The following is a 23,941-nucleotide window of genomic DNA, read 5'->3' on the forward strand; positions in this document are numbered from 1 at the left end:
ACCACTTCCCTGGAGAGATTATTCCAATAGATTTTTTTAGTTTTTAGATGCTACTCGCTTGTTCACTGACAACATCTTCACCAAACACGTTAACACTGCCTTTCAACCGATGCACAGCTGCAATTTTCAACACACCAGTAGAACACACTCGTATCAAACGAGTTTGATTCACTGTTGTTTCCTTCCCTCAAAACATGAACATCGTAGCAAATTGTAAAAACACTATGGAAACCACAAAAAGGCAAAAAAAGGGGAACTTTCTTGCTGGCAGCAGTGACGTTCCCTTCTGATCTGCTTCCTGGTGTCTACCATGCATGGCAGGCAGGAGGGATGGCGTCTCTGCAGGAAAGCGTTAGTTACCTCCAAAAGCATCCTCCCAGGATGCCTCCCATCAGCACAGGGTGTGCAGGCAAACCCAGGGGTGTTGATGCAGCTACCCAGTACAACCACAGGAACCTAATGGAAAAACACACCTGGACAGAAGAGTGAAGTCATGTCCCTAACTCCATCCCTTGCTCCCTTACACGTGCCTGCTTGGTTTTACCTGGAAGATACTAAAAGATCTAGAACACACACACACATATATATATGTATTTAGGTGAGTTTTCCCCCATGGAGTTTTGCAATCATTACAATGCATGTTCTTTCCTTCTCCCAAATCACCCAAAACATTAAGGCTCATAAAGACCAGAAGATAAAGTCCAAGCATTTATTTTTGTAATAATCATTAAATATTTTTATCACAAAAAAGGTTTCCACAGTTCATTAAACTCTTCTTTTACTGACAGAGACAATTCTCTTCAGAGTTTTTAACAGAACATAAAGCTTCTTCTTTCTTTGGTGTTCAAATGAACAATACTCCCAAAATGAATACAAAGAGACACTGCCATTTAAACACGCTCAAAAATCTCTGAAGTCAGTAGCGTAACAAGGTTAAAATAAGTAATGCAGAGAGCGCTGAGGTGTACAACTCAAGGTCTCTGAAGTCATTACAAAAATGCAAGACATTTTTAAAAGTTAAAGAATAGCATTCTAGCATTGAAAAATAAATAGTACAGTTTAAAATTCTCACTTAAAATCGTATTATATATAGTTGGGTTGTTTTAAAGGAACATAACCCTCCCATAATGATTTTTTTTTTCCATGCAGTGTTGCTTATTTCAAGAAGTCATGCAATATAAAGAGGATTTTACTTCAACTGGCTTTTGTAACGTAGCTTTATACAGAAGTTTTACTTGTAAGTTAAGACGAAGGAAGGAGGAGGAGGAAATCATCTTAAAGCAAAATGTGTATTTTGTGGATAACATCATCCAACCCATTTAGACTGTTCCTGCTTCACACAGGAAGATTAGGCAAGCTGACTCCTAGCCAGCTTTAAAAGAAACATCACAAAACTATAACCAACAAAACATTATCAAATTCAATAATGCAGAACTGAAAAACACAATACTATTATTTGCTGGTAGTGAGATGGAGAATGTGCAGTGGTTTGGGGTCTTCTTTTAAACAGTGCATTGAAATTTCTGGAGCATGAGAGGTGCTACACACACGTAACACCCAGTTCGGTTCTAGCTGAGCTTTAGGATAAAGAACTGAAGGCAAATTGGGGATTATTTCCATCCCCACATTTCATTATCAATTTAAGTTAAATATTTCTTGCGCAGCCCCACCAACAAGTCTCCTGATAAAGCCAAACTAACTTCCTGCCAAACTTTATCTTTTTCTTCCAGCAAAATAGCAGAACTGTCAGATGAACTTACTCATTTCGAGTACATTCATCTGTTTAAATACACACACTTTCAGAGTGTTGCACTTCAAGTTTGAAACAGGAGCACAAGAAAACCACGAACATAAAATCTATAACTGCCTCTGAGGACTTCAGACTGATTTCAAGCATAAAGGAAAACTGCTTATGAAATTGTGCAGGCTAGATCAGAATACATTCTTTACTTTGCAAACTTGTTTTTAAAAATAGGAAAGATACTGCATATGAAATTCAATATAGGTACTTGCACGTAATACAGACAGGTTTTTTTTTTTTAAAAAAAAAAAACAAACAAGAAAACTTTTGGTCACCAAAAGTTTGCTGACCCAACAGTCGTGGTAGGAAGCAAGTGATATCCCAAAATGAAGAATATCAAATGCTATATACTTCCTTCATTATATGCTTTTAAAAACAGAGCCTTTAATAACTAAAATTTGAAAAACATTCCTCATATGATGCCTTCTAAAACGGCTGGGGTGGGAAGCACCAGTTAAAAAAAAAAAAAAAAAAAACATTTCCTTTGGATGCAGAGAGAGGAAAGCATCCTTATTTAAAACCAACCATATAGTAGTTCTATAAAGTGCCTGTTTGAGGAAACACATCAAGAGATGTTTTCCTTGTGCAAAATAGACATATTTCAGCTCAAATCTTTGGAACACATATGCTACCCAGAGTTTGTGTTTGTGCATTACCTGCAATTTCAGCAATTCAATAAAACTTCTAATTTGCACCGTCAAAATTATATTTGCAAACTATTCTCCACCCCCAACTCAGCTTTGAGGGCTTGAACTAAAAAAAAAAAAAAAAAAGTTATCAGAAAACTCTGGGTTTCGTTTTCTCATTTCTTAATTTTTCTTTCAACTCATTTCCCCATTGTGCGTGTTTAATTTTGACTGTAGAAGTCCATTACTGAAGGCCATATGAAATACATTCTCTCCCAGGGAACAGCAAAACCACATTGCAAACCACTATAAGACACTGTTAAAAATGTCAAAAGCAGCATTTAGGATCAAATCTCAAGCCTGACGGAGATCTGTCTCCGCTTTGAAATGCAAAATGCAAGAGGTCTTGAAATGGCTTTATTATCAGAGAGTGGATGTTTAAAGCGTTTTGAAGCTTGAAAGGTGCCTAAAAGTTAACAAAAGGAAGCCGAAGCAGCCCAAGTTACTGCCACTTTCAGTTTTCGGTTCAGATCCACCTACAGCCAAGCACAGACACGACAAGAACAGAAACTGCACAGGCAGGAGAAAAAGCCCGTCAGCCCGAGCTGGAGCTGTAATCGCTGCAATGCAGCGGAGCCACACCAACGCTGCAGCAGGTGAGGCTCTGGCAATGGCAGTGAGGGAAGTTAAAAGGCATACACCATCCCCCTCAGTCTCAGGGTAGACTGGCCACTGCCTATCACTGAATTACTAATACTGGATTTAAGCCTTTTGGTGCCAAGAGCCATTACAGGCTCCAGCTGGAGTTCTGATCAGGGCCAGAACAGAGTATCTCTCTGTAAACGACAAGGCTGCAGATCAAAATTTCCAATGAATAAAAAACAACCACCAGTCCATCCCCTCAAATTTGCCCTCCCTCCTAGTCCACTATTTTGGCAGTCAATGATCTCTTCTATGCGTAAGAGGAGTTTAAATATCTCCGAGCAGGAGAGAAGAAAATAGGTACAACACTTCTGAGAACAAGCATGAATTACATCTAAATCAAGATAACAGATTTAAGTGACTTAAATAAAATACATGTACATTCAAAAAAAAAAAAAATATATATATATATTTGCCCATTTTAGAGAGAAGGCGCCAAGTGTTTATTTGATCTGAACTGTCTCTTGTAGGAAAGGTAGTCTGAATGTACCAGTGCACAGCTGGTCTGACCAGCCAGGAAGTTCATGCTGCAAAGGAGTCCTTCTTGGATAAAACGTGTAATCCGGCTCATAGTTCAAGAGACAACTCAATGATGCCATGTAGATATCCGCAAATCTAGAGAGACGTCTTAGGAAATAAGTTGGATTCTCATCAGTTCTGAATAAGCTTCCAAATTGTGCGTTGAAGAAATTCCTGTTCATCTCCCTGTCCCCCACAAAAAAAAAAAAAAGAAAACAAGCAGAATGAAGCAAACATACCTGCACACACCTCTTTCCCAGCCAGCATCCAGAACCTGAAGCAAACAGTTCCTATAATCTCTTCTATGCATTATTCTCTTGCCATTGCGCTTCAGACCACATAAACACACCACATAAGAAATTTTTGCATCTCTTTGACCTATGTAGCCCAGATCTAGCAAACACAGTAGTAAACAGAAGAGCTTCACACTTCTCCCACTAAAACTAAGGATAAGTTGCTTCTGACTTCAGAAACATGGCATCTTAAGCTTTCCTTTCTAGAGACCGTGAAAAAGACTTTTGCCTTCATTTAAGTCCTAATGACATCCACTTATTCCAAAGAGAAAAGGCTTTTTTAAAAAATGCAAAGATTTGCCTTAATGTACACAAAAAGTTTAAAGACATCTTGGAATGAAGCTCTGTTACTAGTTGCTGTCAAGAACCATTCCCATTTGATTTACTGCCACGTTTCTGGGGAAGGCAGCTGGTGGTACAGCTGCTGGCCTTGCCAACTGTGCACTTCTCACACCCCGCCTTTAGGGATTGCTCCTTCCTGACAGTAGATTTTTAGGAGTTTTAGCCCTATTACCTATCTCTGTGATGAGTCCACTGCTAAACCCAGTCTAGTGCAGAGCCCGGTTTGTGCGTATTCTAAAACATACTGTATGTAATCTGGAGAAATCATCTACAGAAACTGAAAAAGTGACCTAAGTCTTGAGACAGAAACACATTTTTAAACCACACAGAAGTAAAACTGTGTAATCAAAAGCAACAGTGACAGCTGGACACAGAGGGACAGGAGAACTGAGATGAGAAGGAAAAATATGATAATGATGTTACGCTTTCATGCAGAAAACTAACATCTGTTCCAAAGAAGGGGAACAAGGAAAAGGGGGTCAGATATGCACAAAGGGTCAGAGGGGAGAAGAGCTGCACTGGAGACAGGTGCTTTACACAGATAATTTTAGAAGGTCTGTAACTACCAGGGAATAAAAATCACGGATGGAGAGAAATTCTGAAGAAATTCTTCTGTGGAAGTCATCAAATATAACACTTGACTACAATGAAGTATATTGCAAATTTTTCATCTCCCATATCTTACCTCAATGCCTTTCTTTCCTTCTTCCATTCTTCTAAAATCATTTGTGAATCAGGATCACGGTGAACCTGGAATGTAAAGTATGGATGACAGGTGACTAAGGATGCTCTTTTAAGTGAGCTTTTCCATTAATAAACCCTTATCAGCTAACAGGACAAGAGCATGGTTCAGAAATCAGTACACAAAAGTTATCCACGTGCATTTTAAACAACAGAAAGCAGGAATCAATCCAGGCTGGCCAGTGGAGGAAGGGGACAAGATTTATGAGAAAACTTTTATTAATTAGCTGCACAAATAATTGCATTTATTTAGCTACAGTCAAACCGGTGAACTTCAATGAGACAGAAAACACTTGCAGCATCAATATCCAGTCCAGCATTTAGAAACTTGGCTGGATCCCTTCTGCTATACAGAGCCGATTACACACACACAGACACACACAGAACAAACCTGCATGTGTTCCAGTAATCCTGTCAAGGTTTGCAACCAGGTCATGGTTTGAATGTACTTCTCTGTGTTCATGATTTTAATCTCTGATCGTAACTCTGGAATAATCGCACCAGTGCGCCAGCCGTGCTTCAGGGTCAAATCCTATTTACCAAGAATTACAAAATATAAGTATTAGTCTTAAAAATAACTACTTTAAAGAACTGAAGAATTTGACCATTGTTTATCCCAACGAGGCACTAATTTAATTGCTTCTTATGTACAAGCAGAAATATTAAACAGTGGGACTTAACTGTGCCAATAGGCAATAGCATTTAATTTCAGAGTAAGCTTCAAATCCCACATTTTTAAAGATAGAGAGATAAAGAACACATAAGCACTTTGCAAATAAAACCCAATTCATTAGGTTTAAAGCAAGCAGTAGGAAATTCCGGAGGATAAGACCTCCACTGCTGTCAGAAGCACCTGGAGGAACCCACGTGTCGGGTTTGTGGCAGTTACCCATGCGCTCAGCTGACAGAAGGGTCCTATCGGGACCCTCAGCTATTCAAGCTCCTCCTGACAGGTACAGGACAAGGCAGCTGCTGCCTGAGCTCTTTTCTCCATTGTGGCAGAGAAGAACAGAGCTGCATCCTCCCTCCTTTGGCCCTCAGCCTTCTGAAGCACCCAAACGTCTCTTTCAAAAAGTAGATTGGGGCAAAAATGTTAACATCTGCTGCTGCTGAAACTTGTTACCACAGCTCAACAGCAGCAAGTCATATCCAGGCATTCATACAAAATCAATTCCAAAAGGGTTAAGTTGTGGTCACTTACTCTGAAGTAACACTTAAGAGTACATTTGCTTGTAAGGTAGTAAGAAAATGCCTGGATAGTGGGGCTACAAACCATAGCAAGATCTCAGGAAGAAAGAAAGTTTACCATTAGTGACAGGAATTGCCTCCTGCCATTCAAAACAAAAGTTCATTCAGCTCTTATTACACTTGGTAGTAAATGTCATCCAAATCAGCCACATCCTGTACGTTTGGGTATCTGTGTTTACTCTGTTACATCTGACACAATCAGGATCGGAATCAGGAACACAAACTCACACATTCCTGAGAGCCATTTGTAAACAACTTAAACACTACAAGTCAGGTGGAAAATATGGTCGGCTTCTTACAGCACCAGTTTCCTTCACTGCAAGAAGAGCAATATGGCTTAACTACCATCTCAAATTTTGTTGTATTTAGAAGTCTCAAATGAAAGTGTATTATATTGAATAACGGAGAAGGAAGAGAGGAAAACTAACAAAAAGCCTCATCTTTTATCGTATTTTGTTAAAATAAACTACTTACTGCCAAGTCGCTGTAAATGTGATCACCAAAGTAGAGAACCTTAGAGCCCCTCCAGCCAGTAAGCTTCAGAAATTCATACAAGTTACCCTGTGGAAAGAATGACACATACATTGCAGCAGCATGCGACATGCACCCTCAAAGGCATGGAAAAAGAACTGAGTACATCCAATAAACTACTTACTGCCAAGTCGCTGTAAATGTGATCACCAAAGTAGAGAACCTTAGAGCCCCTCCAGCCAGTAAGCTTCAGAAATTCATACAAGTTACCCTGTGGAAAGAATGACACATACATTGCAGCAGCATGCGACATGCACCCTCAAAGGCATGGAAAAAGAACTGAGTACATCCCTAAAATATTTTCCTAGCATCTCGTCTTCAGTTTAAATATTACGAATCCCAAATTTTACAGGCAATTTCAGTAACATTATCATTTCAAGAGGCAAGTAAACTGCAGACATACAATACCAACAATGAATTTGTACCACTTCAATAATTAAAAGAATTCACTTTAAAATCATATCTACTTTTTAGGAGTCTTGATGATATCTAAAGAAGCTTGGGATTCTAGGAAATAGGTATTAAATTTGAACTGAAAGAGTTTATTGAAAGCATACCTGCTTGTAAATCTGACCTTTCTGCAGCTTGTGAATTTTGTCCCAAAGCAACACTCCCCTTTCATTCACCTTCCGAAATGGTCTAGAATTGAATTATATACAGTTGTTACATTGCTGTAGAAATTCTGTCACCTTTTAGGAGGAGATTAAAATTTTAATGATAAAAATATTCATCTTTCAAAAGGAAAACATGCTTTCTAGCTCTCATTTTGTACAACTGAACAACTTAAGAAGCAGGCAGAGGACTGCGGGCAAGACATAGAGAAAAGTTCTTTCTAAAACTAAATGAAAAAACTAGTAAAGGAAAAAAAATAAATCCCACCTCCCTCTATCTCACTTCCAAATCATAAGTACACAGAAAGGAACAGGTCTTTTTCAAGTGTAAGACTAGTGCATACGCATTACAAATGTGTTTACTTAATTGAACAACTAGTCCAAATACGCCAGCCTGTCAGCCAGTCTGCCCTTTAAATATCATGTGTGACTAAAAAAAACCAGAAGCAATGAAAGACACTTCCAGATACGGGGCTGATTCTGGAAGACACCAAAATTTCTCAGGTTTATTAAGAAAGGAACATACTTCACCAACTTACAAGCTAAGAACATCTTGTAGGACCTTAACTCAGACCAGTAGACCTGTAACAGCTACTGGAACCATCTTCGTTAAGAAATTGCAAATATTTGGACTTCAGAATTGGGTGTTGCTGCATTCTGTACTGACCTTAAACGGTATTTCATCAAGTATGATTTCATTTTAAATTGCATCCAAATGAAAATATTTCATAAGACGCTCCGTAGCCTTATATGGAATAAGCTGCTTGAATCATTCTTTGCTGATTAAATACCCACCTTCGCTTATCGTTGAAAAAGTTTGGCTTATCAGCCTGCACAATGACCACATCAAAGAGATCCCTCCAGTCCTTGCCGACTATGAACTTCATGCCTTTGTCCCTAAAAAGGACAAAGTGATATTAACAGTGAAGTGTAACAGGAGTGTAGTTATCTGTGCAATAAAATTAATTACATTAGAGAACATCATCCTCTGCATCCTTTAAAAAAAAAAAATTGTATAGTTGAACACCAAAGAACCGTTCACTTACACGAAGCTGCTGGGACTGTTTGTGATGAGAAACATCTTCTTGCCGTGATCAGCCAACTTTGCTAACACCGCACGAGTTTGTTCCGCATAGCAGATGTATTTCTCTTTAGGGATTAAGGAAAATATAATATTAACTGAAAAAGATTTTCAAGAGAATTTTCTCTGCATTCAACCAAGGGTTCAGAACATAAGGTTATACTTAACAAAGGCACCTTAGACAAGTGGAAATAACTCTTTCAGGCTTTAAAATTTAGAACTTATCATCTTAAATAAGGAAGACAGAAAGATCATTATACTATCAGTGCAAAATGCTTTGACAGATGATCTCATTAGTACTTACCAATATCTGCTTCAATTGCTCTGTACATTATTCCTTTGATGTGGACATCCCTGATTGAATCCTGTCAGGAAAGCAATAGAGCACTAAAAGAACTGAAAAATCTTTTCAAGTACAAAAGCTGTGCTCACTGCACAGCAGTAGTAATTTGTTTTTAAAGCAATTCCTTTCTCTGAATTACACTTTCAACTTTACAGAAATGCCACGTGATGTTCATTATGTAAATGTCACCACTAGATAAAGAGTACGCCGGTCCTCAAAGAAACTAACTTCATACATTTGGGAAGTACAAAACTGGACAGCACAGGGGCTATTTTACATAACAACCGTGAAAGGGCACTCAGAAGGGTGAAGTGGGGTGAAGGCTCTGCAGAAGCAGAGTCATCACAGATTTCTAATGACCTTTGGAGCAGAACACATTCCTTTCCTTCTGAAAAAAAAACAAAAAACAAACAAAACAACCCACACCACACAAAAAAAACCAAAAGCTTTACGTCAGATAGATTTTAGATTATGATCACTCCCAAATGCCCATGTTATTTCAAAAAAGAAATTTATGAACAGATGAAAGAAGCTAAATGCTTAAGCAAAAGCATAAGGTGTTTTGAAGGCATTTGGCAGTTCTCCTGAGGCAGCTCTGTACCAGGTTGCTTTGCTTATGATGCTGGTACTGCCATTTTGGTACTTAGATGTAGCATGTCTTAAAAATCCTCAAAAAAATCCACTATTGGGGTTCCAAAATGTTGTTAATGCTGAGCAGTGCAGAAGTTTCTACAAACACTTCAGCAGAAACTACAAGAATGAGCCTTCTGACTCTATGTAACCGTACGCAGAAGGGAAAATTACTCTGGACGTCAAAAGTTTCTCAATACCTCTCTCATCTACTTGGGAAAGTGTGAAACTCAACATTCAGGTGCACCACGTATGCTGACCAACTACATGAGTTTAAGACATGTCAGCAAGGGGCCAGGAAAAGCTTGCGGATGGAAAGCTTGTGTGGACAAATGCCATCAACTTGAGCATGACCTCTTCTGTTCTTAAATAACCACAACATAATTTTATCTCCTCTGCAGGATACATCCTGAGTAATCAAGAGGGTCAAATTACTCTGGTCATTATTACTAGATTTTTCTGGAGAAGGAAGAGAGGAAAACAAGCAAAATAGATATGTCAAAAGTAAGAGACAGCAAATGATCATATAGTAGTGAAGACACAGAAGCAGCACAACTGAAAGCTCCAAACTGTAATTCCCTTTTTACCTCTTACAATTCCTGCTACTGAGTAAAATCTACATTTTACTGATGTAAAAATTCATCTTTAATAACAATGAAAAGAAGCTTTATGGACACACAAGAGCTCCTTCACTTTCACCCTAACTATGCCTCAAACCTACAAAGAGAGCAACAGCCCTAGAACACCAGATTTAAAACAAGTTTCAAATTATTCTATGTTTCTTTTCCAAGGTCTATCTTCATTTTACTTACATTTTAATGGTTGTTATAGCCATAATTACTCTATACAAAACCTTAAGTTGAGGTATTTCACTGGAGCTGAAACAACAGGTTGAAGCTTCCTGAAGTGCTCACAGAGAAGACACACAAGTGTAGAGGTTTACCTAAATCTTCAAAGCTAGTACCTTGACATCTTTGTACAGATGAACCGGTTCATAGTCTATGTTGTTTTTCAGAAAATATTCATTCACACAAGAAAGGAGTGTCATTTCTGGCAAGGAAAATATATCCATGAATTGCTTCATTGTATTTCCTTGTGAGCTCTACAGGGGTGGGAAGAAAAAGAGAAAAAAAAACATGTCAGGCATTTCTCAGATTAGAATACTCTCATTCATTCAGTATAAACACTTCAGCTTAGTTGCAGATATTCAGCTTTTGCCATCACTGTTCACACTGCTTTAGATTCTTTTTGAACTAACAGACTTCCAATCAAATAACTCCAACAAAAGTGATGGCTTTATTTTAAGAATTAATCATGAATAACTACTCTTAAGAGCAGTGTTTTAATTCATAAACACATAAAAGACAGTGCTCAGCTAAAAGTCAAGAGAAGGACTTAGGGGCCTTCAATGGAAGTCTGCACTTCTATAAATGAGGGGCACTGGGGATTGAGATGGGGGTGGTGGAGGTTTTGTTTATTTGTTAGTTTTTTTAGTAAGTGGAATACTGACCAGGACTTCAAAACAATTTACCTCCTCGAAAAGAGATAATCAAAATTTTTAAGAATCTACAATCTCTGATCCTCATGCAGGAACAGAGGAAAAGATTTCTAGTCTGCAAAATCTGTAACTACAGTTAAATTTCACAAAAGTAGAGAACCTCATAATACAAGAGCAAATACAAACCAAATACTTCTCAATAAGAAGAGGGGTAAAGCAACCAGACATCCTTGCTAGTCAAGATCAGAACACTAGTCTTGACACTTGTCAAGATCAGAAACACAGAATGGTTGAGGTTACAAGGTACCTCTGGAGGTCATCTTTTCCAAGCCCCCTGCTCAAGCATGACCACTGAGAGCCAGTTCCCCAGGACGTTGCCCAGATGGCTTCTGAATATCTCCAAGGATGGAGACTCTACAACCTCCCCCAAGCAACCAATTTGTGCTAGTGCTCAGTCACCCTCACAGTAAAGAAAGTGTTTCCTGATGTTCAGAGGAAACCTCCTGTGCTTCAGTTTGTTTCCACAGCCTCCTGTCATTGTCCTTTCCAAGAACAAAGAAAGCATGGACCTGCAGAGACCAAGGTATCCCACAGGGAATGCCTGGCCAATACTCAGAACTGCTGCACAGACCAGATTTGGGAATTCTAAGTTCAGGCCCCTAAAACAAGAACAAATGTGAGAACAACAAAATGCTCCACAACAAAAAGAAGGGCCTTTCATGCCAACATGGAATTAACACCCACAAGTAAAAGGGGTAAAATAATCTTGTTTTTTAGTAAAAAGACAGCACCATTCTTCATTTGGGAAAGCAAGATCAACTTTCCCCACAAAGTCAAGTCCTAAACTTAAAAGTTTTATTTTTTATCATTCATCTTTCATTAAATCCTCTTACTGTCACTATGGCAGATTGCATGCAAGAGCCTCCTCCGCACATGTACTTGCTGCTACATCAGCTGAGCCATTAGACCACTGGGAAGAAGTACATAGCTGGGGTAAGGTACCAGATATGCTTCACTTCCCAGCCTTTATCAGATTTGCTGTGCAACACTAAGCAAGTCACTTGATTTTTCTATGTTCCACTTCTCTCTCTGTACGGCTGGGCAAGGCAACAGTGAAAGAAAAACTACAGTGAGTGGGTGAAAGAAAAGATATTTGTCACTTTTGAAGGTAAACCACACCTAGAACTATAAATCTGCTATGTATTGAGAAAATGTAACTGCTAGTAAGTACAAGAACGACATGCAAACAGCATCACCACCACCACCCCACCCCCCCATAAAAAAAAAAAAAAAAAATCATTTTTAAAGAGCCTTTTGCGGTTTTACCTTTCCATAAAAGTCACTCATTTGTTCTAAAGGGACATGGGAACCATCATACATTGCAATAACTTCTTCATCCGGGACAACACTGAGGCCTCTGGAAAACAACATTAGCTTTAGTTCCAAAGTCAGATTAAAATTTTCAAGTAATTATCAAATGAAAGCCTGACAGATTAACACTTAGATCTGCATCTTATTAAAATACTAATAATGTCATAGGAATACTTTAGTCTGTAAGTTAAAACAGCATCTTTCCTTACAGAACAAGTAACATTTTAACAAGCTGACGCACACGGAACACATTCCAGTTTTAAGTCCTTTTTACTTTCTTACGGGAAAAGAGCTAATTAGTCTGCATTGAAACTATGCCTCAAGGGTTTGTAAGAAGTAGTTAGAGCTTCCAGTTTCTTAACACAAAGTAATTCTTCACTCTGCCTTTGTTACATACAGCACTGATGATGCGATAATGTTTAAACCTGATTATTCTGCAGCATGACCTTGAAGATCCAGGGGAAAGAAAGACACACACAAATCTTTAAATAAGAATTTATTTTAAACTGTTCAAACAATTCAGTTTCCCAAAATTCAAGATTACTTGAAGGATTGTTGACAAGTAATTAAAATACAAAAATGTAACAACAAATAGGGAAGAAGGAGACATCATCTCTCTCCAGAGTTTCTTTATCAACTATTAAAAGGCTTTGGTTTGGTTTTGAATGCTTACAGTACCAAGCATCTTGCACTAAAGCATCCAAGACACTGCAGGCATGCAAACACCCTCACCAGAGGACATAGAAATGTTGAGGTTTTGCTTAAAATTAATGTGTGAACTTCCTGAGCACCGCAGTGGTAGCAGAGTCCCATGTTAACGAGCTCCTTTACCGCACTTGGCAATGCTGCATTGACTTGTACACAGCCCTGTGTAACTGCTGGTGGGACTCCAGCATTCAGGTTCATACTGTGCACAAACACGACGGGTCATACTTTGCTTTTGTAAGATACGGAGTTCAGCATCACCCACTCCACAGCAGTAAACATGAAGAAATGCAACCAAAACATAATACGATCAGAACTGAGGACTGACTCATCTTCTAGTCTGCAGACACCTATGCCAAGTGGTATTTGAATGCTGCTAAGGAAAACGCTTGTGTATCAGGAGCTACTTAAGCACAAATCAAGAGAGGACAACAGATACACATGAAATTCAGAGAGGAAAAATGACATTAAAGGCAAAGCTGTAGATTAGTTTTACCAGAAGACTCACAGTCTTGACACAGTTCACAGTCCAGCCATGTAACTACAAAGTTAATTTTGTGCTACTGACAGCCTGGACAGCTGGCACTAAAAGCATCACAGTTCACCTAGAGCAGTGCTCACACCGCTGCTGTTGGAGACACGCATTGTTAGAGGGATGCCAGAATTGCTTACACCTTTTAGTGCAAATGAGGCTGTACGTTTGGCTGTGCAGCTGCTACTTTCAGCTCTATAATTGACCTACACACACAGAGAACATAGGGAAGGTTAAAACCAAGAACTGCAGATACGCAGCAACTGACAGCAAAATTCAGTGTTGGTATGGAAGAGAAAGGTAATCATACTTTAAACAAAATTAAGAGAAAGTATTGAGCAAAACTGTAGCTTTCATTTTTGCCCTCGCACACACTCACAAGTACCAGGTACAAGTAGCAGTCTGTGCAGAATTGCTTTGGGTGACAAAGAGAACAAGGGACACCAGCTCTTCCTCTCTAGAGTTTTCTTGACCAGTCATCATCTGGCCGCGGATGCGCCTTTAGTACCAGGAATTGACAGCAACTGTGATGATCTGCCTCTTTGTTCTGTCCCGCTCTGAGCCATAAGGCAACACTGCTGAGGGACTCATCACCCATTCCATCTTCTCATCTAGGTCACTATACACTTCCAGTCATACCATGGTCCTTCCTGACGTCATCTCTCAAAGCCTTCAGCCTCTCTTTTGCTCCCCCCATCCCCATACAGGTGTTTGGAGAAACAGCGTGCAGATGTGGTAATAACCTGACGACCAGGCTGATCCACCACATGCCATCCTTTTTTTTCCCCTCTATCAACATTTCTTCTGGTGCTCTCATACATACACATTTCCACTCATACCAATCTTAATATTTCTACTACATACTTCTACAGATAAATGTATAGCTTTGATTACTTCACCTAGGCTTTAATTTTGCAAACTAGCATTTTTCACAATGAAAAATATAAAAATACGACAGCCTTTTTAAAAAAGCCTTTCAATCAGTGACCTTCACACTGAGTTTGCTGGTTTCCTTCTAGCCCTGCATAAATGATTCCTTCAAAAACCACAGGAACAGGCTTTGTCAGTTGGAAGATACAATAATTAATTATTCTACGTCAGTGTGTATAAAACACACAAAGAAATGGTAGGACATTTCACTCAAACTCTGATGATACATAGAGAACACATTGTTTTGGCAGCTTTGGATAGCTACTACGTTGACAGCGTGAGCCTAATGCTGGACCATGCCACCTTGTTTCCTCTTTCATTTTCCTTCTCTTCCTCTCCCCTCTCCCAAGGGGCAGTTCAAACTAACTCATAAAAGAACAGGTCAACAGCTACAGTTGAATCATTTACCCATCTGCCTGACTGGCAAACACAAAGAAGTAATGAGCACATTATCATCATTTCATACTACCATACGCAGGCCCCCACAGCAAATCACCTCAGGGTTGCATTATCTTTTGGCCCCAAAAGAAAACTTTCTGTCCAGTATATTAAGAACAGTGCTTAGGCTTGCTGCTTAATTTAAAATCCGGTACCGAGTGTGGTGTTCACATCAATTAAACGTGTACTGCTTCATTACAGCAAACTGAGCCATACTAAAAACTCTCCATCCTAGAAGATCACATACAGGACGCACAACGAAGCACAGCACAGAGATTCCCAATTCTGCATCAATTCAGTAAACCCAAAAAGCATCAGGCTGTGTGGACACATAGCAGCTGTGCTCCATTCTGCAAGTACGATGTGATTGATGTGTCCAAACTTAAAAGCTCTGCGCAAACACAGCAAGACCTCTCAAGTGTCTCTACAACCACACCAAAGTCATGCTATCGGGCACTCCGTGACAATTATTGACATAGAAAGCAACAGCGGAGAAGTCATCAGCGTATTTTTAGATGTCTTTCAGCACAATTTAACAGCCGGAAACAAAGTGAGTCAGCACTATGTGACCGACCAGCCTGCCAACTTCCCCAGCTCTGAACTGGGGAATCAGCTGGACTGTATCGGTCACCAAACGTGTGCGCGTGTCTGGGTGTACACACAGAGGTGCAAAGAAAGCCCCTTCCAGTAAGGTTGTAGGATTAATTCATGTCTGTGTTTTTCAGGGAAACATTCCTTATATGAACCTAAGAGGTCCACTAATAAATGCAACTAAGATATCCAAAAACCAAAAATATACATTTTTATTATAAATAGGAAATAATTTTACCCACCTGTAAACTGTTCCCAGCTGAATATAATGAAAAGCATCAATCTTCATTAATAATGCCTTGCATGGGGGGGAAAAAAAATAATTTTTTACCATGTCAACTATTTGACATTAAATTATAAAAATTTGAACGTGCGCACGTCTCTGGGTGTACACACAGAGGTGCAAAGAAAGCCCCTTCCAGTAAGGTTGTAGGATTAATTCATGTCTGTGTTTTTCAGGGAAACATTCCTTATATGAACCTAAGAGGTCCACTAATAAATGCAACTAAGATATCCAAAAACCAAAAATATACATTTTTATTATAAATAGGAAATAATTTTACCCACCTGTAAACTGTTCCCAGCTGAATATAATGAAAAGCATCAATCTTCATTAATAATGCCTTGCATGGGGGGGAAAAAAAATAATTTTTTACCATGTCAACTATTTGACATTAAATTATAAAAATTAAAGCAATTTTATCTATAACCTTTCTGTCTCAAGAATGCCCGAGTGCCTTCATTTCAACTTCCTTCATAGCGTCGAAAATAATTTTATCAATGGTTTTTACCTAGAGCTTGCCAAAACACCATGGAAACATTGTCCAGTGATCTGAGCTAAGTCATGAAGAATAACTTTTCCTACTTGCAGATGTCTGCTGAGGTTTATTCTATTGCACTCTAAGTTGTCTTCTTTCCCCACCTCCACGGTACCCCACATTGAGAACAAAACACTCAAAACATTTTACATACTTAAGAGCTATTTAAAAAAATAAATAAATAAAAAAAATCAAGCTTGGTGTGAAAGACAATTGTACCCCACAACGAGAACAAAACACTCAAAACATTTTATATACTTAAGAGCTTATTTAAAAAAAAAAAAAAAAAAAAAAAAAAAAATCAAGCTTGGTGTGAAAGACAATTATTAAACAAAATCCTCCCACATCAACACAGAGTGAAAAGTTGGAAGACATAAAAGCCTTTCTTATTTTCTTTGGCTAGGTTCTCAGCACTACATAACTCATCACAAAGTTATTTATACATACCCGGTGCACATCATAATGAAGTCCTCTGATTGCAAAATTGGGATCATAATCATATTTCCTTATTTCTGCAGGATACTAAGAAAAGAGAGCAATGATTTGATTTTAAAACCGTAACAAAAACAAGTTAAAAAAGTTTCTGCAGAATTTTAAAAGCCCTCACTAGTCATTAGGAGGCTTTCTGATAGATGGGTGAGATTTGCAAGAACATAAATATAGTGCAAGACAAGTCAAACATTTTTCCAAAATCCAAGATCAATGTTTTAAATTTAAGTCAAGCACAGTACTTAATGCTGAACATCCAGGTACTCTGTAGTGATCACCTTTGAACATTAGCCTCTTGTTCAAAAAGCTGTTTTAATATGTGCACTTTTTAAAACAAACTAAATTCTATTAACTTCCTAAAATTTAATAGCTGAGTTACCTCACACTGTGAAATCTCCCCATGAAACAAACTATACGAACAGAGTCTCCAACAAAACCTTCTAGCTAGAAACCCAGGAACATGGCCCAATTTATAGAGACACCTGAACTTTACTGCTCCCTTCTACTGAAAGAAAGGGCAATACAACATCATCAATATTAACAGGAGAAAAAATATATATATACATTTGGCATTTTCAAGAAATAAAAGCAGCACAGCTATCTGTCTTGAGGAAGGAAGAATCTCCTAACAGGGACTTTCCACAAGGTACAGGATACCTTCAGGATCTGATCTTTGTGACAAGTTGAGCATTAAACACCATCAGGGTGAGTGACTTCAGGAGACCACCACAGCGGCCCAACTGTATTTACTCCAGACAGCACTTGTAACACCTTGTCACTTACAGATGCACACGAATTGACTATCTATGTCGTGTATTCTTCCCTCAGATTCTTTATAGACAGCATAGGTAGCTCACACCATCCGTCTAGAGAGTTTTCTAACATTTTTCAGTATAAGCCCATTTTCAGTCGATTGTAATTTTGTCCTGCTTTAAGCATAGGTTAGCCATGAAAAAACATACACGTTAGATGTGAGCCTTGGGCTAAGGGTTTTGTTCATTTGTTTTTGAAAGGTAAAATGCTTCAGTGACTTCTGACAAGGCCTGAGAAAACTATCGTTTCTTTGATTAACCAACTGAAAAGCAATCCTTCATTTTCCTCCCACAGGCTACAGCAGTGTTAGAACTTGATAAATCCATCTCAGGCATATTCTTCACCTTCTCTACAACAGTTTCCATAATATATGGCTAATTTATAGCCCTTGGGGAAAAAAAGTAGATTATACAGCTTCAACAGAGGTTCTACCTACTTTTACAAAAAATAAATAAGTTGCAATTTCTCCACAAAGTTTTTATCTATATTGAAGAGGACTTGCTCTGCAACTGCTGTAGACTGTGCCTGCACTGAGTACAGGCATCTACAGTTAAAGAAAATACACCTTTCTTCTAACTTCTGAACTTCGATCCCTACTATCACTTCCAGAAAACCTGGGGGAGACTACTGATCTGAATGAAGAACAGCATCAAAAGCCTACAGATGAGTTGGGAAGATGTGTAGGTTTGACCAGGGAATATGAAGCAGAAGAGACAGGGGAAAACATCAGAGGATGATATAGAATGTGAGCAACTAAAAACTGCAATGTACTGCACGTGCCCCCAAAGCAGCCACATCAAGCACGAGCAAGGAAATTTATTTCTGACTTTTTCAAATTTCTCCATACTTGACTTTCCTACTTTAATTCAGTCTACTAGAAGGCTGTCTTTTTGCATGCATGCCAGTACGTATGAGAAGAAACTTGAGTCTACCTTGGCATACAAATCAAAGCTTCCTTACAAGACAAACAAACAAAAAAAAATAAAACAAACAAAAATTGCACTGTTTTCTTACCCCACTCTTGGTAGGCATACATATATCTGGACTGAAACAGCAGTCCAGATAAGTCCATACATTAGGAAAGAAAGAAACCCAAGCAAGAGTTTACATTCAACACCTGCTGCCACCTCTGTAAACATCAATTTAATGCTAATTTTTCTCTTGGACACACTTCAAAATTCCTTGCTTCCTACACCACATTTTGCAATTTCTGATGAATTACCTCACATTACCATGACATCTTTTAGGTTGACTGTAAGAGCCATAATGGACAATACTATCTAGAAGTTTTCCTAAAGTTAAAGGCAAGCAAAACATTAACACTATAGGCAGCTACAGAGATAGCATTAATAAAAACTGTTGTCCCTCAATAAATTCCAACAGGGCATGATATATTTCAATAAACTGTCTCAGAGAGTAATTACAGCTTCATTTACTAGAACTCAAACAGATTTTAGTCAAGACAAACTGTAAAGTTATTACTACCTGAATTCATTCAAATAGTAAAGACAGAGCACCATTTGAATTTTTGTCTGCAAGAATTAATCTTTACTCCTACAGTATTATCATTTTTTTTGCAAGAATCATGTAGCTTTAATAAAGTGTTATTTACACATCCTACAGAAATTGCTACCAAGACATGCCATAATCTTAGGGGGATCAAGTTGTGTATGCTTGTAGCGCCCATGAAGTTTTGCTTGTTCTTCCAGGGTTATTTATAGATGTTTATATATAGCTCCTAACCTTTAGATTCAAATACGAAAGTGGAATAACACCACCACCCATTCACATTTAGGTTGCATAAAATACACAAGCAGTTTTATTAATTAAGTTACTCTGCGGACTTTTTGTCTTTTATTTTCCTGCAAGTTCTACAGTTCAATAAACTTTGCCTCTTTCAGTCTGCATTTTCTTCAATCTTTTCCCCCGCAATACCTTCAGTTTCCCACATCACCCATCTCCCCGGGGCTTCCTGACACACCGTAACTTCTCCGACCCCCAAACTACGCAACAACCAGCTCCAAGCTGCCTGGTTGTCAACTGGTCACCGGTGCAAACACGCTGCTTGGTGAGGCAACAGGGCAGTGCTCCCTTTTAGGGGACTACTGAGCTGAACACCTACTTGGGTGTCTCTTGGATCCAGCCCCTGATTACAGCATCACTGCCCTCGTCGTCCCTTCAGCAAGCTTGGCTGAAACCCTGGGCCCACACAGAGCACCCCTCAAACACACAGTGCAATCAAAGACCTCCTGAGAAGTCCAGCTAAAAATATTTCACATAGAAATTCATCACTGCACTCACAGCAACACGTAAATCAGTAACGTTTATGTTTATTTATTAGGGCGGCTCCAATCACTGACAATCAGGAAAAACCAAAAAACCACACCACCACCACCACATCAAAAAATAAAACAAATACAACTCTACACCTTAACAGCTGTCAGACTGTGCTCTGCTCAAACTGCAGCTGAGAATAAACCAGGACTTCTGTAGTTCATATGTAGCTGTTGTAAAAAATGTGTTATAAGGGAGCCAAGATAGGACTGAGGCATGAAAAGCTGAGTTACGACCCTCTCAGAAATTATTTATTAAACTCCTTATTCATAAGTTTATTGCTATTCTATTGATTTTACTTACCCGATGCTCATTAATAAGAAGATCTCGAGCAGCATTGAAGATCAGCGTGTGCAGATGTTTAGAATAAAAGACCAATGTGTAGTCGTAATCAAAACCATAAATTTCGATGTCTGACAGGCTCATTTCATTGTTTGAAAAAATAGCATCCGGATTCAGCATGTTACTCATAATTGAAGGAACCAACTCTGAGAACAGAGGAGAGAAAAAAAAGTTATACAAGCCTTGTAGTTTTATTTTAATACATAGAAATCCATCAGCAATTTCTGAATATAGCTAAATGATGATGGAAACTATCGCGCTAATTCACACTGACCAGCTAATCCTTAATAATATGATGCTACTGAAAATGCTGTCCCCTAATTTGTCTTGGCGACCCCATAGTTTTTATCTGAAGTGCACTTTTCTCTGTATGGTTCAAGTACAAGGGAAGATGCATTTTGGCATCCTGCTCAGAGAACCTCAGACTCAATAAATATAGTTTTTTGCTAGCTCCATTAACACATTTATTACTGCTTTTGAAAATGAACTTTGGAGTTGGAAGACACTATCATTGTTATTATTCTAAAAGCCTTGTCTTCTCCTCCCATTATTTGGTCCAATTTCTGCCCCAGAAGCAGAACCGACATTGCTTTAGTATACCATTGCTTCAATTTCTTTTGCTTCACCACTTCAAGCTTACCACATTACTGAATTTCAACTCAAATAAGTAAACTTCATGTTCTTGCCACACTTTCCAAACAACAGTTACATACACATTGCTATGTTTATTAACCTTCCAGCAAATCAAGAAACCAAAAATATATTCTGCTTATTCTCTACACATATGTACCTAGTGTGTGCAAATCACTTCCATTTTTAAGGGTGTTTCTCTTGATAGCCCTTTGAAAGGCATACTAAGAAGTTAAGAACACTTACACAGAGCCATAACATATTAAGTAACTTTAGGACCAACATCAATATTAAGGATGTTTGTATTTCTTGTTTAGAAAACTTGAAAGAGCAACGCTAAGAGACTGAACGATACCCTCCTGGAAGCACAAAACATGAGCACATTTTCTTCCTTTCCCATATACTACCTTTACAATCCAGCCTTCCTGACCAGCAGAAAAGGGGAGCTTTCATCTTAGATCTATGCTTGGAAGGAGTTTAAAGGGCATATGCTTTGTTTGGTTACTTTCTACATATAAGTCTGAAAGGAATTGGTCAAGCTTATCTCAACACCTTCATTTCTGAAGACAGATACACTATGTGCTTCATCATGGGAGGAAACCATCTCAACAAGGCAGGTAGGTGTGGGGACTCCAGATCTGTTAGAAAGATAGTGCTCCATTTTGAAAAATCTGGCCAACTCATAGAAAGACAAATAACATTTCTTTCGTAAAAGCAACGCCTTAGACTGCTGCACAGTTGGCGGGCAGATACAATAAGTAACTTATACAGATGCCCAATAACAGACAGTAATCTGACACTGTTGAACTTTATCAGATACAGATACCCAAGTCTTAATTTTTATGAGACAGAAAGATCAGCAGTTTCACTGCGCTTAATTCCAAGTTTAAAAAAAAAAAAAAAAATCCAGCATCTCTTTCACCAAAAAAGATCCCAGGTGTTCCCCATGCTTAAGATGACACAAAAGACTGTATCTTTCATTTCAGGGGATTTAACAAAATAAGCTTCAATCAAAACATTAGCTCCTACTATCTCCAGTCACTGCTTATAGTAATACAGGAGATAAATGTTATGCTCAGTTGAGGTAACAAAATAATCGAATGCAATATGACATATTATTAAAGCAAATATTCTTACTCTATAAAATAAAGGGACATGAATAATTTAACTAACTTGAACTCAACCACAGTTTTAAGTGAACTTCCAAAATCAACCTACAACACCCATTTCTGTATTATAGTTAAAGTATTTTTCCAAATTTCAATTGTGCAGCCTGGTGAGTCAACACTTGTTTTAAAAATAAAGATATTTATAGATACAGAGATAAAGATAAAGATATTTCAGATTAAAAAAAGCTTGACTAGCGCCTGTCTGAAAACAGACAGTATAAACACTTTGTCGCTATTAGACATTCTGGCTGGCACACAGCATCCCAAGTGCTATAAACCTTGGGTCAAAAATCAGGACAGCTTTGTCATCTTAACATTGTATCTAAGTGAAACATCACATAATTGAAGCCATTGGGTGACTTAGGCTGTAATAAAATATTCTGAATTACTCGAGAAGCACTTGCCTCGTCTTTTGCCAACCCACACCCACGGACTGACTTATTTTCTTCTAACGTTACCCTACACTCTAACCTCAGCTCTTAAGTATTATTTGGGTGTGGTTGAAAAAAAAAAAAAAAAGCCAATTCTAAAAAAAAAACAGGAAAAGAAAAAACAGATAAAAAACAAAAGGCATTTACTATCTTCTTCCTATGCTTTATCCCACCCCTCCAAAGTCCACAGCATTCTTCCCAGATCTCTAACACAGCTTCTCATTTCACTTGTGAAATGCTGCCGCTATTTTACGTTCCCCAATCTATGTTCGCACCCCGCACAGTGAAACCCCAGGTCATGCTCAACAAGCAGGACGATACCGTAATTTCTTCTTTTTTTTTTTTTTTTTAAGGGTGAAACATACAACGCTAAAGCATTATCCATCATCACTACAGGATAAGCCCTCCCACTTGACATTGTGGGACACAGGCTACCTCTTTCTCTTTTGGCTCTCTAAAAAGATGACACATTCAACGCCTTGGTAATACTCTTCCCATCAGAGCAAGGGCAGAAGCAAGTAAGAATACGGCCCTTAACTTTTTGCTCAGCTGTGCTGAAGAATTGGACTTCCCTGAAGTCACACATGTTATCATTAGGGTTTTACCCTTATCATTAGGGTTTTACCCTTCACGTAGAAAAAAACGAAAAAAAAATTCATCCAAACCTCGCAGTATTTTACCTATTGCAGGAAGGCAATAGTTCAGACAAACGACGGGCTTCCTGATTAGTTTTTTACATTTGCTTTCCCCCCCACAGCACCGCTCCCCCGCCGGCCGCTCTGCCCGGTACCGCGCTGTACCCGGGGCGCTCCCGAACCGCTGCGGCCCCGGCGGGGCGGGCGGGGGCCGGTGTGCGGGACTCAGCCCTTCTCCGCAGCGGGGCAAGAGACAGGGGCACTCGCTCCCATGGGGGAGCGTCTGACCCCCGGGACCCAACCCGCGCTCCCAGTTCGAAACTGGGAGAGCACTGGAGACCCCCAGGAAGGGACAGCGGTGGCTCCAGGAGCGGACGGCGGCCCCGCCGTCGGTGCGGGACGGACCCACGGGGAGAAACCCCCCAGGTGGAGGTGTGCAGCGGCTCGCACGGACATTTCCCCCCCCCAACCCTTCACCGGCGCCTCGCCCCCAACCCTTCCCGCTGCCGCAGCGGCTCCCACTCCCCGTTCCTCCCCTCCCACGCGTGTGTTCGGGTCTCGCACCGGCGGCGCCCCGACCCGCGGCGGGAGGGAGGGCCCGGCGCCCCGCTCACCCTTGGTGACTCTCTTGGCCTCCTTGTACCGCGACCACAGGTAACTCTTCATGTCGGGCGGCGGCTGCCGCTCCTGCTGCGGGGCCACGGTGCAGTACGGAGCGGGCAGAGCCCGGCACCGCCGCCCGCCCGC

General features: G+C 39.4%; 1 protein-coding gene across 1 annotated transcript in view; it reads right to left on the reverse strand.

Annotated features, from left to right (window-relative positions):
* Positions 1–695: 695 nt before the first annotated feature.
* Positions 696–23,941, reverse strand: part of NT5DC3 (5'-nucleotidase domain containing 3) — a 23,588-nt gene continuing 342 nt past the window's right edge. The window contains exons 2-15 of the mRNA XM_014937240.1: positions 23,809–23,939; positions 20,291–20,475; positions 16,799–16,873; positions 16,101–16,156; positions 12,293–12,383; positions 10,433–10,570; positions 8,800–8,860; positions 8,461–8,563; positions 8,210–8,311; positions 7,361–7,442; positions 6,928–7,014; positions 5,416–5,556; positions 4,969–5,033; positions 696–3,834 (exon numbers count right to left, since the gene is read on the reverse strand). Of these exons, the coding sequence (XP_014792726.1) occupies positions 3,573–3,834; positions 4,969–5,033; positions 5,416–5,556; positions 6,928–7,014; positions 7,361–7,442; positions 8,210–8,311; positions 8,461–8,563; positions 8,800–8,860; positions 10,433–10,570; positions 12,293–12,383; positions 16,101–16,156; positions 16,799–16,873; positions 20,291–20,475; positions 23,809–23,939 (1,579 nt within the window). The 3' untranslated portion in view covers positions 696–3,572. The remainder of the gene's footprint in view (positions 3,835–4,968; positions 5,034–5,415; positions 5,557–6,927; positions 7,015–7,360; positions 7,443–8,209; positions 8,312–8,460; positions 8,564–8,799; positions 8,861–10,432; positions 10,571–12,292; positions 12,384–16,100; positions 16,157–16,798; positions 16,874–20,290; positions 20,476–23,808; positions 23,940–23,941) is intronic.

This window comes from Calidris pugnax, unplaced genomic scaffold (genome assembly GCF_001431845.1).
Source record: "Calidris pugnax isolate Ruff unplaced genomic scaffold, ASM143184v1 scaffold1, whole genome shotgun sequence".
Classification (NCBI taxonomy): domain Eukaryota; kingdom Metazoa; phylum Chordata; class Aves; order Charadriiformes; family Scolopacidae; genus Calidris; species Calidris pugnax.